The sequence below is a fragment of the Heloderma suspectum genome, chromosome 7, assembly GCF_057233095.1.
Source record: "Heloderma suspectum isolate Gila_16-S chromosome 7, 16-S_ref, whole genome shotgun sequence".
NCBI classification, from domain to species: domain Eukaryota; kingdom Metazoa; phylum Chordata; class Lepidosauria; order Squamata; family Helodermatidae; genus Heloderma; species Heloderma suspectum.
Genome location: NC_139464.1, coordinates 107274270 through 107289878, shown reverse-complemented (window position 1 = coordinate 107289878; position 15609 = coordinate 107274270). Strand labels below are relative to the sequence as shown.

The 15609-nt window shown below is 43.1% G+C and overlaps 1 protein-coding gene across 3 annotated transcripts in view; it reads left to right on the top strand.

Moving 5' to 3' along the window:
- Positions 1-15609, top strand: part of MAGI2 (membrane associated guanylate kinase, WW and PDZ domain containing 2) — a 977993-nt gene that overhangs the window by 698357 nt on the left and 264027 nt on the right. For 2 of the 3 annotated variants that reach the window (XM_084811512.1, XM_084811511.1), the window contains exon 7: positions 23-103. The exons of the other annotated variant lie outside the window; for it this stretch is intronic. In XM_084811512.1, the coding sequence (XP_084667638.1) occupies positions 23-103 (81 nt within the window). The remainder of the gene's footprint in view (positions 1-22; positions 104-15609) is intronic. 3 annotated transcript variants of the gene reach the window in all.

Genomic DNA, 15609 nt, shown 5'->3' with positions numbered 1-15609 from the left:
CTAATTTCCTCTCCCCATACAGATCTTAATCTAATGGGTTGGATCCAAAGGTTCCCTTCTTCCGACGGAGGAAGCTTTCCTCTGACAGAGGAAGAGAATAAAGGTAATAAAGCTAAATTAATGTAATAAAAGTAACTAACATTTCTCTGGATTTATTTAACTTTTTAAGTTAGCATCTATCCGGAAAGCTGTTTTAATCCCTGCTGCTGGAGGGCTGTTTAAATTAATATCTTGTTCTAAACACTGAGAAAGAAAACCTAAAAAATCCTTTCTTTGTGCTTGTTCAGGAATCTCATGAAATTTTGAATTTTTTCTCCTCGTTTTGTCCTAGACCTCTTCTAGTTTTATCTCTAATCTGTTTAGTTTTAACTTAGTCAAATATTCTTTCATTTACAACTCCTTTAAATTTTTGGACAATTAAGTTTGTCTCTTCCTGACGTTGAATAAATATATATATATATATATATATATATATATATATATTCTCTTATCAAGATTTAAGCCATATTCACCCATGAGGGGCAATATCCAAATTAACATTAATGCTAACAAAAATTACATTAAACTAAGGGTGCAATCCTATGCATGTGCAGACAGAAAAAGTCCTACAGTTTCCAACATGCCCCAGCCAGCCATGCTGCCCTAAGTGTACTCCTGTTACTTCTTTGTATCTAAACCAGGGATGCAGAAATCTAGCCCTCCTGGGGGGTCCTTGTCTGGCCCACTGATGTTCCCCAGGTCTCCATGCCCTTTTCCCTGGCTCTACCCCCTTTCTCCAACCACCCATCATTTGGTGGTTTTCCAGCTTCTGTGCAGCATTTTCCCCATTCTTAAAGGTTGAAATTCCTCTCCCAAGGCTGAGTTACTGTCAGCAAGAGGTTTAAGCTAAAATATGCTGGTATTTCGGCCCTGCCCCCCTTGCCTTCAGCCCTGCCACCACTGGAATGAGGCCCCCGAGAGCTTCTCCTAAATGGAATTTGAGCCTTGGGCTGAAAGAAGTTCAACACCCTTGATGTAAATAAACACAGCTCAGAGGTGAGAGAATAATGAAGTTTTTTGCTTGCTTATATCCATGAACAGAGATGCAAATATATGTTGAAATAAGATGAGACCATACTAAGTATTATTTCCTTCTATTGGAATAGACTAAAATACAACTTCAAAGAAGAGGAAAGATGAACTGGGTAGAGATTTTTCACACAAACAGAGCAGGAGTATATCAGTAACTAGGATAATAAATATCTTCAGATATTTCATCAATCAGATCCCATAATATTTAACTCAATATTTTATTTATTTATTAATTATTTCTACATTCTTAGACTGCCCAATAACTAGAGTTCTTGAATTAAATATCTTGAATTAATAACAGCTATTCAGCTCTTATAATATTGGCTCAGACAATGTCTTTAATCCATTCATAATGTGAATAGCTTATAAAATATATATCTTTACAAATACAGACTAACTTCAATTTGTCTGTTATTCATGATTCTTCAGGGTACCAATACAGGGAGATAGGGTGCTTCCGAATTAGGCTTTTATACCTCCCAGAGAGCTTCGGCTACAGTGTAGAAATGCAATCCATCAATCAATGTGCAATCACTCTGCCACTTTCATGGAATTTTACAGGGGGTCTAGACATCGTTGTATACTTGTAACCATCCTGTGTTTTCCCACCACTTTTTCCATCTTCTTCCAATAAGAAAGATAAGAGGGAATAGCTATACAATGCCTTCTGATAGCTAGTGCTAGGACCCTTCTGACTGAAAACATCCACTGAGTTCTGGTTCATGTCCCGTTCCAAGGACACTGCCCAAGAAAACTGAGCACAGGGTTCAAATACCAAAAACCTTTTCGCCCCCACAAAGCACAACAAAATACCCATTTCACAGGAGGGAAACTGGTGATGCTCAGAGAAGCCCACCTCACCCCAGAATAAATGAACACACACACGCAGAGAGGCAAAACTACCCCTACCCCCACCCCCACCACTTCTCCCCAAGCTTACCCTAATAAATTTGTTACTCTTTAAGGTGCCACAAGACCATTTGTTGTTTTTCTTAATTTTGAGTTAGGATACACTTTTTTCTGTAATATTCACAGAATTTTATCTGAAGGAGACAAGGCTCACATAGTTCTGTTTTAAAGTAGAGGATGAAAGCCCATCCTCAAGGAGCTCCTGGCTTCTCTGATCCACTTGTAGAAATATTCACTGTACTTCCATCTGAAGTTGCTTTGGTTCTATTGTTCATAGGAAGAGTCATCCAGTGAAGATTGTTATTGAGTGACCTATATAAATTCTGTAAATACATAAAATACATAAATCGAGCTAGGTAAGCTTATCCCTGCTCTCCTTGGATTAATCTTGAAGTGATCCAACCCCTTTCCCAAGAAGTAAGAAAGAACTCAGATCATGTCCCAACCCAACCAAGGCTCAGAAAACAAAACCCCCTCCCAGCCAGCTCTTCGCATTCCCTAAATCCCCTCCTCTCTATCACTCCCACTCCCCTACACACCATAAATGGGGAGGGGGAGAGGTCTGCCTCTCCACCCCTAACCCCCTGCTGCTATGATAGTGCACTGCTATGCAGGTTATCAGGAGGAAAGACACACTGACGCTTGAGATGCTCCAGAGAATTCAGCACCTTGTAAAGCTCACTTCTCCTTTGAGGTAGAGTTTCAAAAGACCCAGAAGTTATTTCCTGACACCCGGTTTGGAGGATTTCACTAGTATCTTTATGCACAAGTTGCTTAAAGATGCCAGTGAAACGTTGGGAAATGTGTTTCTGGTTTAGCATTTATATTGCAGTTTTGCCACGGTTTGTGTGGAATTAACATAGTGGTCTTCTAATTTGCTGTTGTTTTAACTTGGATTTTTATTTTTTGTCTTCCAACTGACATTTCAGGAAATTTCTATGAGGGTTGTTTTAATATATTCACCACTCGGTCTTATCAACACATATCCTTTTGGGCTGTGCGCATGTCCCTGTGAAGCAGCCGTGTGATAAAGGCACTTGGATGTTTACCGGTGACCATATTTGGAAATCTCTGATAAAGCCACAATTAATGGGTTTGCTGTGGAAGGTTTGGAATTTGTTGACATACATATTTATTAGAGATACTGATGTGAAATAGTTGCCCTGGGATAATAAATGCCTTCCTTCAAGGTAGCGGCACAGAAACCAATTAGTGTCTGTTGACTATGCTGTTACAGTTCTGCAGCAAATAAAAACATTTCATAAAAATCTGCAAAGAGGATAGTACGGTTTTCAGCTACGTTCCACAAAATGGTGGAAGCCAGCATTCTTGCCTTTAAGCCAGTTCAGTCCTATTCAGCTCAATGAACTAAGCTATCTGAAAAGCATGTGGGCCTCTGCGGGCTCAAAGTGATTTGTGGATTGTATCTGAAAAATTAATCCAGTTATTTTTACCAAGGTTTTAGCAGCACTGCATGGTTGCTGAAGAAAGCCAAGGAGAGGAGACTTGCCAACTGAGTGGTAGGCAAGATAGGACTATTGACTCCAGTTCACACACTGTTGAGAATTAAGCAGAATAAAGTGCAACGTGCCAACTCTTTGGAGCACCTGTGCATGTATGCATGAAATATTCAGAGGCCAATGTGACACGAGGGGCAGCAGAAACCCAGTGATGCTGCTTTTGCTTAGCAGGCACTGAATATCTAAAGCTTTCGGAGTTACACTTTTGTGATTTTCATTTTCAGCTAGCAAAGATCAGCTGCATAGGAAATTGTGAGAAGAGCCTGTCAGTGAAGCAATGCTGCTGTTGGTCCCAGTTTTTATGTAGTTCAGTCCTGTCCGCCTGCTCCTCATGTCTGCTGGAACAATCATCGCTCTTCAGTTTTCAGCTAGATGAATCATCGTGTAGTCCTAGCAGATGCCAATGCTGCCAAACCTGATGAATGTGTTATGGCTGTGATTATAATATGACTGGCAGCTCGTAAATACTAGTTATTTCTGTGTGGGAATCTGGCTATTTGTTATCAGACCAATGGCCATGGTTTCTACACCCACCTGTCCGTCAGTGATCAGGTAATCCAGGAGAAATATCAGAGTGGTACATTTCACCCACATTGCAGTTCCTACATTTGGCATCCTCTCGAAAGCATTCCCCTGGGCCCAATCACTCAGAGAGTTCCAACAAGGGGTTTGGTACTGAGCAAGTGAAGGGGCTCTCATGAATGAGTGGGAGTGCCCCGCTCCCTAGACGCCAACACATATGTCAGCCATGCCCCCGCTGGTGATGCACCACTGATATCAGTCAGGATACCCACCCCTGTGGATGGAACCCTATCCATGGCAGACCCCTCCAGGCTACTGCCAATCGCACATTCCGGCGGGGGGGCATGGCTGATGTGCGCATCAATGTGTAGGGACAGGGCAGGCTCCTTTCACACACAGATACCAAATGCCTGAAAGGGGCTGAACAGGCTGCCTTGTCTGGGATCACTAGCTTACTCCTTCTTCATTCCTATTAGCAATCACTGACCTTAGGCTGGTGGTGCCCATCCCTCATTCCTGGGCTCACTGGACCTCTTATTTGCCCTTTACCGCAACTGCCACCTGTTCCCTCCATTTTAGTCCTTCTCCTGCTGTTGATAGCTGCAAATCTTCTTTAGGTTCCTGCTCTTTTGGAATCCAAAGGGATCTTATAACCTTACACTCTAAGGACAACTCTTAATACTTCTAAGCGGTTCTTCACTATGGAGGGCTTATGCCTTCTAGGTGCACGTTGTTTTTTGTGCTCTAAAAGATATGATCATATTTATCTTGCAGTCTAAGACATATTAGAGCCTCGTGTGGCGCAGAGTGGTAGGCGGCAGTATTGCAACCGAAACTCTCCCCACAACCCGAGTTCAATCCCAGCGGAAGCTGGGTCCCAGGTAGCCGGCTCAGGTCAATTCAGCCTTCCATCCTTCCGACGTCGGTAAAATGGGTACCCAGCTTGCTGGGGGAAAGGTAGTCACGACTGGGGAAGGCAATGGCAAACCACCCCGCTACAGTCTGCCATGAAAACACCAGCGCAAGCGGTGTCCCTCAAGGAGTCAGTAATGACTCGGTGCTTGCACAGGAGGAACCTTTCCTTTCCTTTCCTAAGACATATTATGGCCATAACACAATAGTAGTTTGTGGCCTCTACAATAACAAAAGCTATCTATCTATCTATCTATCTATCTATCTATCTATTGAAAGTATTTCTATACTGCCTTTCACAATCCAGAGAACTTAAAACCTTTAGGGCGCAATCCTATCTAGATAGGCGGCTGCCTCCAAACTCAGAGGTGACCGCCTATCCAAAGCATATCCAAAGCATGCACATTTTTTTAACCGAGCAGCAAGCCCTGGGAGAAAAATATAGCACTGCAAGTTAAACCACATGATCTGTATTGCTTTTTCCCATGCAGGCTGTGATGCAGCTATGCTTGGCTAGCACCTGTGACTTCATTAATACAACCGCCAGTTCCCGTAAAGATGTTTAAAAATAATGTAGATGAAGGATGGACAGATAAATGCATAAATGGATGCGTGCCTTTATTTATTTAAGTTGCATGAGGGCAGGGGCAGCCTTCTCCCTGAGTACATTCTCCGTATCTGACAAGCAGTCCAAAGAAAAGGTATACAATTTGTCCGCAACAACACAAAGACTGATGCAGGTTAGTCACTGAATATTTCCTGTTTTTAAAGCACTTGGAAATAAAGTGGAAGCAGCATTGCAAACCAAACTAAAATTGAATAAAAGAAACATCAAAAAGGTGACTCAGAAAACAGAATGTGCAACAAATGTTCAGCAGGGTTTTTAGAAGAAGACAAACTGCTATGAAATGCACATAAATCAGCAATGCGTATAACTCATGCCATAAGTCAACCATCTTAATCTGCAACAACACTGGCCTTGATAGGATAACTAAATCGTTTTCTGTTTGGCTGGAACTAAAACTTCCTCTAGTCTCAGGTAACAGTCTCATCACACCTTTTCTATTTCCTTTAATTGCTGGCTTGGTATTTCCTTGGCAGATGTCAAACAGACAGGACTGTTTCTGGAAACAAGAGCAAACATGGGGGTCAAATATTCTAGTTATTGATGATATTGCATAAGAACTGTGTAAATATGTAACATGCAACTGTTCGAATGGAATGAAAATATTTACTACTCCACTAATAGCAAAATCCTGTAGATGTCTACCTAGAAATAAGTCACACAGAATTCAGTGTGGCTTACTGCCAGGCAAGTGGGTAACAGGATCGTAGCCCAATAGTCCCCGTTTATTTGGTGTCCAGACATGCTGAGCTCAGTTGCCACTCTTCCCATGACCTGTGTGCCATGGTTCCGGCTGCCATCGGTGGCACCGCTAGGGCCAGACCACAGGGCACAGACCCAGGGACCAGCAGGCTGAGGTGGCAATTGCACCCTCACTCTACTGCATAAAGGGAAGCACTGTGGTGGCTGCCAGCCAGTCAAGGCTGCTGTCCTACACCGTTCTAGATTGAAGTATCTTCCTACATTTCACTATCAGCGAGCTGAGCAACTGCCTCTGGGAGCACATGGTGAGAAGGCCGACCCCTTGGCATTCTGGTTCCCTCATTGGCCATGCACACCCAAGGGCATCATCTGATTGGTTCAGCTCACTGCTACTCAAACTTAGGGAAACTGTATGAAATAGTCCAGGGCTGCAACTTTGGCTGGCCAGCCACTGCTCCAGCATTTTCCTTTGCCAGCAGCTGGACAGCAGCAAGGAGAGTAGGAAGCAGTGGCAGCTGGTGGCTCTGATGGCAGTGGGGTGGGTGGAGAGCTCCTTTGGAGTTCTGATTGGCGCTGACTGAAGCCTGGGGCGGATTCACTCCCCTGCTGACATGGGAGACACCAGCTTCCAGAGGGAGGGAGGGAAAGGAGGAGGAGGAGCTGGGGCTGGGCTCGCCACCATAAGGTAAAAAAAAAAAGAAGCAGGTGTGGCAAAGTGAGTTGCCAGGGGGTGGGGGATGGAGAGCAGTTTGCCCCCCCCCCGTAGCACATTTGGCTGCCAGACACTCTGCATCTTGCTCTAAATCTTGACTACAGCTTGCAGCTTCCCTGCTGCTCATTGTTTGTCAACATTTCACACTCCCTGACACTCCATCCAAACAGAGGTCAAGCATCATTTGGAGGGGGGCAGTGCAAACGTGCATCAGGGGTTCCCCTCATGCGCATACCACAATCTCATTCCATGCATACAATCTCCTGATTTATATTTATAGCCAGACATGGCAGCATAGTGTGTGTGTGTGTGTGTGTGTGTGTGAGAGAGAGAGAGAGAGAACGAGAACGAGACATGTACTCACATATATATATTGAGCCAGTAAATCCTACCAAAAGCACTGGCTTCCACTGTCCCTGGGATCAATGTCCCTGATTATTAAAGTGTGTTTTCAATCCTGTGCACCAGCTGATTATGCTTCCTGACTATGCACATGAAACTCTGGGACTGGTAGTTCTTGGAAGTGAGCATCGCACATTGGGAACACAAATCTCTCTGGAAGAACAAGTGCACACTCTCTGTTATGGAGGGAGCAACTTGCTATTCAGAATGTGCCCAGTTCTACTCTAACATTACTTCTGGTTGGCTCCAGCATTGCTCACAAGATCTGGACAATATAAGAGGTACATAGATATAGAGAAATAAGTTTCCACAAATATCCTCAAGCATGATCTACAGTTTTAGCCTCTTTTTCTCCCCTCATGGTAACAGTGTTGCGGACTGGGCCAGGCCCCTCTGGACCTCCCGTAAAGTGTACCCCCATCTCCATGCTTGGGCTCTTCATTTAAATGTTGCTTCCCGCTATAGATTTTATGCTAGATCCACTGATCGGCTGAATTAGTATTCCCTTAAAAATGCAAGCTAGTCCATCCGAGCCAGGGGATGCTGTGGAAAAATGAAGCAAGGTAGTGTTTGTCTGTCTGCTTACTTGGTGACCAGAAACATTTTAAGCGTAAAGCCTTGTTCAGATGGGAGACTGTTGTCAGCAGGAGCCTGGGGCTTACATCCCCTTCACACATAAGGAGAGAAGATTTAAACCTTCCATTCCTGGTTTGAAAGCAAGCTTTCTCAGTCATTCTAACTCAGGAAACTGTAGGTTGTGCAAACCGCAGTCAGCAATATGGGAAGCTGCCTTATGCCATATCAGACCACTGGACCATCTTGCTTTGTACAGTCTACAATGACTGGCAGTGGCTCTCTGGGTTTGCAGGCAGGGGTCTTATCCCAGCTCTACCTGGAGATACCAAGGATTGAACCTGGAATCTTTTGCAAGGGAAGCATGTGCTCTGTGACTGAACTATGGCCTTCCCCAAGCCAGCACATACAAACACAGTGTGGAATAATGAAATGGGAAGCTGTGATTTATAAGAAACCAGTAACTGAAGTTTTAAATCTCTTCCACTTGCACACAAAGGGGAGCAAGAGAGTGCAAACCTGACTCACGCTCATAATATCAAACCATGGTTTATTGTTACATATGAACCAGGCCTCGGGCTCTTGTTGCTCAGGCTCCAGAGCGTTCTGAAACTCAACACCCTCTAAATCACTTCCATAGGTTGGATCCAGACTTAGTCATATGTAAAGTAGACCCATTGACATCAGTGGGGCTTAAGTTAGCCATGACTAACTTGTCCCATTGATTTCAGTGGGTCTGCTCTAAGCACGACTTAGTCTGGATCCAAAACCATGTTGTCATGTGATAAACTAGCAGAAGACACATGTTCATTCATGTGAATTATGAATTATGTTATTATGTTAATAATGAAGTATGAAGAAGTATATCAGCAGTATGGTCTTTGTCCAGTTGAGTTCACCATCTGTCTAAGTCCCTGTCCACTTGATATAATAAAGTTCATTCTGCGATACATGTTCAGAATATGTCCCTCCCATTTCATTGCAGTTATGGCTATAAACCAGAACTGTGGTTTAATTAGAACATTTAAGCTAATGGAAGCTGAACATGCTTAACTGAAGGCACAGGGTGAAAAAATACTGCTTGGCAGTAGTCAAGAAAAATCTTTGGTGTTTAAACCAACAATTCTACCCAGCTTCAATTCCTTTCATCCAATAAGGTTTAGTTTCCTATTTCATTTTTATCTTGTTTCCCCCTAATCATTGAGGACAGCTGTGTTTAATGAGATGGAACTCTAATAAGTCAATGTGATGTTATCTGCATAATTAGAAGAGGACCTACCAGCTATATGAGTGCAATTAACTGTTTCGATGGGATATAGACTTCAACAAGATGGGATGTGTGTTGAAGGTAATCTCAGGAAGCAAAGAGACAAGAGCTACTGTACTGTTTAGTGTATAATAAATTGGACAGAAAATGATGCTTAGCAGAAAACAGACAAGATGTAGACTAGACCTTTGAATCTAATTCTGCCCCCTGAAATAAAAGCTGGATGAATGTGTGGACATAGTGGAGTCATTTCATGGGAACTGGCAGCTACAAGATTAGTACTGTTGGATTGTTGAGGTTTGTAAGAATGTATTCCAGATTCCAGGCTAGATCTTCAAAACATAGGCATGCATTGCAAGAATGGAATAAGAAGCCTCTCTGCAGAGTTTTGCTCTCATGTCCCTCACTTAAGGGCTTTGCTTATCTATTTTTTGTACACCATGCTCTGTATTGCATGTTACCCTGGAGTAGACAGGGTTGCTGGTCGTTCATTATGTATTGGAGGGAAAATGGTAAAACAGAAGAGAGACCACCCAAAGACCTCTGTTCAGTTTTCTGTTCTGCCACAAACACCCTCAGTCACCATGAATTAACCATTACAACTATATTGAACTTCAATTTCCTTTCTATAAATGGTATAATAAATCATTTGCCTGTATAACTTCTGTAGAGATAAGTACTATTAAGGAGGATTGTTAGTTACAGTATTTGGTCATGAGAGCATTGCTGTTCTCCAAGGCGTGCAACTGAGAATGGAGTATGTTGTCAAGAATTCTTTCTTTTACCATTCACTGCATTTCCAGGCTCTTGCCTAGTCCTCCCTTTCATTCCATGTCTCAGTTGCTTATTGGTTTCCCTCCTGTAATCCCATCTCTTAATTCGGTATGCTTTTGTTGAAATCATCCTTTTTATCCCATTCTATGAACCTGTCTTACATTTCTGAGTGCTAGGTCCCTGTCACTTTCTACATCAACTTCAAACACCTAGTGATTCTATTTGCAGACTCTCGCCTCCTTCTCCTTTCCTGAATATATCTTGTGACTTCTTCCACTTCAAGCCAGTTCATCCATTGATAACCATGCTCCCCATGGAGAGTCTACACACACACACACACACTTTGTACCCCCAAAGAGCAGTAGTACATAGTATAAAACCCAGTTTATTTGGATTAGCTGACAGTCATAGAATAGTGAACTGGCAAAAGGTGACGTAGTTGTTGTTAGCATGTTGAAGTTTGGTGGGGGAGACCTGAGTTCATCTCCCTGATCGGCCATGAAGTTCCCTGGATGACCATGGGCAAGTCACTGAGTCTTCCATACTGCACAGGTTTATCATGAAAATTAAGTGGGGGGTAAGCCACGCCCGTGTATTCCACCTTCAGCTCATCAGAGAAAGGGTGGGATACAAAGGTGAATAACATTAAAGCACCGTGTAGAACGCAGCCTAACATTTCACATGCTGGCAGGGCTCCTTTTGAGCTGCTTACAACAGATTGTTTAACAATTGTGTTACATTGCAATGTATCTTTAATGTAAAGAACAGACACCTTCATGGTCTTTAAAATAAGGCAGGAAAGGCTCCTGCCAAGTAAATGTCTTGCCAGGCAGATGACATTGTCATTCATACTTTGAAAAAAGTCCTAGAACTTTGCTCCTCTGCATTCTCCCTCCACTACACTCTATTGCGTTCATGTCCTGCTTGTGGGCTTCCTGGAAGCATCTGACCGGCCACTGTGGAAAACAGGATGATGGACTAGGTGGACTTTTGGTCTCACCAGTAGTGCCCTTATATTCATTCTACTTTTAAACATCCACCATGAATCCATGGCATCCATAAGCCTTTCTCTGAAGTGAGACTCCCACCCATTCTCCTTTCTTGGCTACCAGTGAACCCACCCATTTCTTCCTCATCCTAATTACTTCATCACCCTAATCTCTGCCCAGTTCTGCCTATCTTCCTTATATGTTAGGCTTGTTAGGCTGGGTTTGTATTATTTCCCTTTTCTGTACAGCACCATTGTGGCTCTAAATAAAAGGTAAATAGGAGGAGGAAACTTCACATGCGGTCTGCAAAACTTCTACAGTAGAAAACAGGGGGAAATGTACCTTTTCAATATGACAGTAAAGTATGCTTTGAATAAAATCTTCCTTCACTTCAGCAAGCAAGTCCAGACATATTGCAAGCTGTCGATGCTCTAACATTGTTTTTCACTTCTGACAACAAAAAGATACCTTACATAAACCCATTTGTATGCATCAGATGTTAGATTGAAATGCTCAGTGACAAAAGCAGACCGTGTAGCCATATGCTGTAGCACAGCAGCATGTTATAGTCCATTAGCACCCTTTCACCATCACCAAAAAAAGCTGTAAAGATAAATGTTATCTTAAAACATCCTGCTCACTGAGTGAAATAAGGATAGGAAGATATTCTTAAATTAAATATGAGCAGGATACATTCTGTTCTTCTCAGCAGTCTCCATCAAATCCAACTTTTTTCCTGAACTCTGACGCCCGTTTTTCTCACAATTGAAGAAACTCAGTTTACCCTGCTGCAAGGAATGTTCCACAGGGGGCCACCAGAAAATGTGACAAAGGGTTGCCCTTGCTTCCCCCGCCCCTTTTCTCTCCTCCTCCTCCTTCTCCTAGTCCTTCTGTGCTGCAAAGTTTCCTCCCTCCCTTCTGGCAAATTTAACACTTCAGAGCTGAGCCACATAATTATTTAAGCAGAGTAGCGATGTTGCATTCAGTGTTCATATTTGCATGGGCATTACATTTTGTTTGGATTGAGAAAAGGGAAATTGCCCCCAAATTGTCCAGTGCTGGTAAGGAAATATAGCAGGTGGCTCTGGTATAAGTAAGTTATGTTGGCTGGATTTTTTCTTCTCCTTCTGGGAGAATGTGATCTATGAATTTTAGATTCTTTCTCACCTTTCTCTTAAAGTTAGTATAATCTACAGTGTAAACCTAGACATGTCTATTCAAAGTAAGCCCAGCTGAGTTCAACAGTGCTTACCCTCAGGTAAGTGGGTATGGGATTGTAGCCTTACACTGCAATCTTGAACAGATTTACCAGGGAGTATGCTCCATTGGATGCAGTAGGACTTGCTTCTGAATATACATGCATAGAATTGTGCTGTTCAATTATTTTTAATTTTTTTTTTTTAAAGGAAGGAAAATCCGACACCCACAAGCCTCAAAGTAATAACATTGGAACAGAGCGGTCTGGATGACGGGGTAATAGTTCATTTGTTAAAAGTTGGCATTACTATGTAAAATGAATAAACAAACAAACACCAAATTCTTGAATAAAATGAGATACGTAGTGCTCCAATGTGCGGAATGGGATGGGATGTGGTGACATACCCTTCAACATTCCAGAGATGAAATTAGATCTATCCCTGCACATGAGTGGGTGGGGAGGAGTCTGGCAGCCCAGCAACATTGCATGATATTTATTTATTTTATTTTTATTACATTTATATCCCACCATTTTGGCCTTGCGAGGAACCCAAGGCAGCTTACATTCTCCTCCTCTCCGTTTTACTCTCACAAACAACGCTGTGAGGTAGCTTAGGCTGAGAGTCACTGACCGGCCCAAAGTCACCCAATGGACTTCATGGCCGAGTGGGGATGAGAACCCAGATATCCCGAGTCCCAGTCCAACACTCTAACCACCACACCGCACTGTCAGTGTGGTATGACAGATAACACTGGGTCAATACAATTCAGGCTCAAAATGTGGCATAAGCAGAAAGCAAGAAGTAAAATGAACATGCATGTCGATGACATCAAATGACAGAAGCAAACTACAGACTACACAGTGAGTCAAATACAAATAATGCAGTATTTACTGATTCATTTATTTGTTGGATTTGTATACCATGCAACTGACAAATGCCACTGGGGCAGCTTACAGTCATAACACCAAATAACAAAATAATGGAACTAAATGTACAACAATAAAAGTATCAAAATGATACAGTACATTTTTTAAAAATGTTGAAACATTAAGGAGCCAGCATCAAAGTAACAGACTATAAGATTAAACTTTTGTTGGAAGAGGAATCACTTAGCCTGCTGTCTAAAAGTATACAGTGAAGATGCCAGGCGGATTTCCCTGGGAAGGGCATTCCTCAGATGGGGCCACTACAGAGAAGGCTCTTTCCCTGGTAGCCACCTGTCACGCCATTGTAGGCACTGGCACCCAGAGAAGAGCCTCTGAAGATAATCTTGGCAACCAGGCAGCAACATATGGGAGACTGTGATCCTTCAGGAAGACTGGTCCCAAGCTATTCAGGTCTTTCAAGGTCAGCACCAACACTTTAAATCGGGCCCAGAAACTGCCTGGCAACCATATTTTGCTGGTCAATCTGCTGCCCCTTTATTTTTAGATGACCTTGCTCACCTTTTACAGCTCAAGAACACTGAGGCACAGCAATATGTAACATGACCATTATCAGTTGGTGAATCCAAGGCACAGAATTCTTAGATGGAAGTAATAGTAATATGGAAGTAATAAAGATGGAAATAATGAGAGTGCTTCTGAGTATGTGCAGTGTGAAAAGATCCTTCATTGGTGTAAAGATCTCATTTATGAGCAGCTTCCAAGACACCAGCACAGAGGGAAGAGGAGGCTACTGGGTCAGGAGGTGCAAAGAAGAGAAATAAAATGAAATGTTGTTGCATCCTTAACAGGGTGAGCCCAAGACATCCTCCCTCCCCCCAAGTCAAGGTACATAGGTACATCTGTATCTGTATCTGAGGCTGATTGATTTATTTTGGCACCTGAGGCAGAAAATCCCACAAGTATCTCTCCTCCTCCCTCACAGGAAAAATATAATAGCACATTTATAAAACTAACAACTTGCTGACCATTGATGATACCCCCAACCATCTGCCTGAGGCAGCTGCCTCAATCTACCTAATGATAGGAATGGCCCAAGGCATATTTTACCCAGGGCATGACTTTGAAAAATGTAATGGCCCGAGCTGAATCAGGACAGTTGTTGACCAGCCTGTTATCTAGGCAATGAAGTGTATTAGGATCAGCCTAGAGAAAGAGAGTTCAGTGTATGTGTGCTGGCTGAGGTAAAAAGAGGAGCCTGGGATTGTACTCCCTGCTGAATTGGATATGCAGCCCTGTAGATGCGATTGAGGCTTGGCATGAGATACACCGCTGTGGCTGTTGAAGAGGGCAGAGGAAGCTGTAAGGAGCTCTAAAGCAGCCTTCCCCAACCTGGTGACCTCCAGATGTTTTGGATGACAACTCTCAGCCTGTTCTATTCCTCAGCCATGGCCTTTCCCCCAAAATGCTGGCAGCAGAATAATGCAATAACACTGCCTGGAGATGTTTCCAAACGTTTATGCATAACAGTATTTGCAGTCGTCATCCAACACATCTGTAAGGAGTTGTCTGGAGGGTACTAGGTTGGAGAAGGCTGCTCCAAAGAGCCCTGAGGCCCTGCTGAAAGGCAAGTGAGAGTGCAGCTTTCGAGGCCTGGCATACCGAGAACCAGACGTCCTGAAGTGGACTCAGATATGACAGCTGTGTTGAAGAAATTACCAAGCCTGGCCAGTCACAATGATGACTGGAGGGGATCAGAGCTGTAAGAAGTACTTGAGCGCTCTTGGTCTTGGGGAAACTCTTCCCACGCTCACTTCTGGTGCGATCAGGGGATAGCTATACCGCATGTTAACTGTGCTTATGGCTGCTACACGAACTCTTTGCCCATTCTTCTTACTCCTTTTTGTTTGTTATGTGACCACTTCTTTCACTTCTTGTGATTTCAAATACTTTCAAGCATCACTGTTTACAAAAAATTTCCACGCTGTCATTGCATTATTCTGATACCAGCATTTTGGGAAACCCCATGGCTGAGGAAAGAAACGGGGGGAATGAGTCTGGAACATATCTTATGGTTACAAAGGAGAGGGTACAAGCACATTTGTGGGGACGGGAAGGTTCTTTCCTCAAATGCCTCGGCTATTGTGCAGCTCTAGGTAGACTCAGCCACTGCTTGACTTCGATTACTAATTAGTTATGTTTTGTCAGCTGCACCTGATCTGTTTGAAGAAAGGATATACGCATTCAGGATATATAAGATCAGTTGCTATGCTTGCTATGCTTGCCTTTTGTACAGAGTTACAGGCAGGATTTGTGGATTGTCTGGACTCTTTATTTCTTCTTTGATATGTAATCAGGGGCTCACACTTCACAGGCTAGCTTTGCATCTATTTCACCACTTCCTTCTCTCCTTGAAAGATTAAAGTTGTACCATGGGAGCAAAATAAGCCTCCAGTGCCTGAGCGGATCTCTCACAAGCAAAGAAATGTACAGTCAGGGCCAGAAGTATTGGAACAAGGAAAACTGTTTTGGCAGTTGGCCTCTGTAC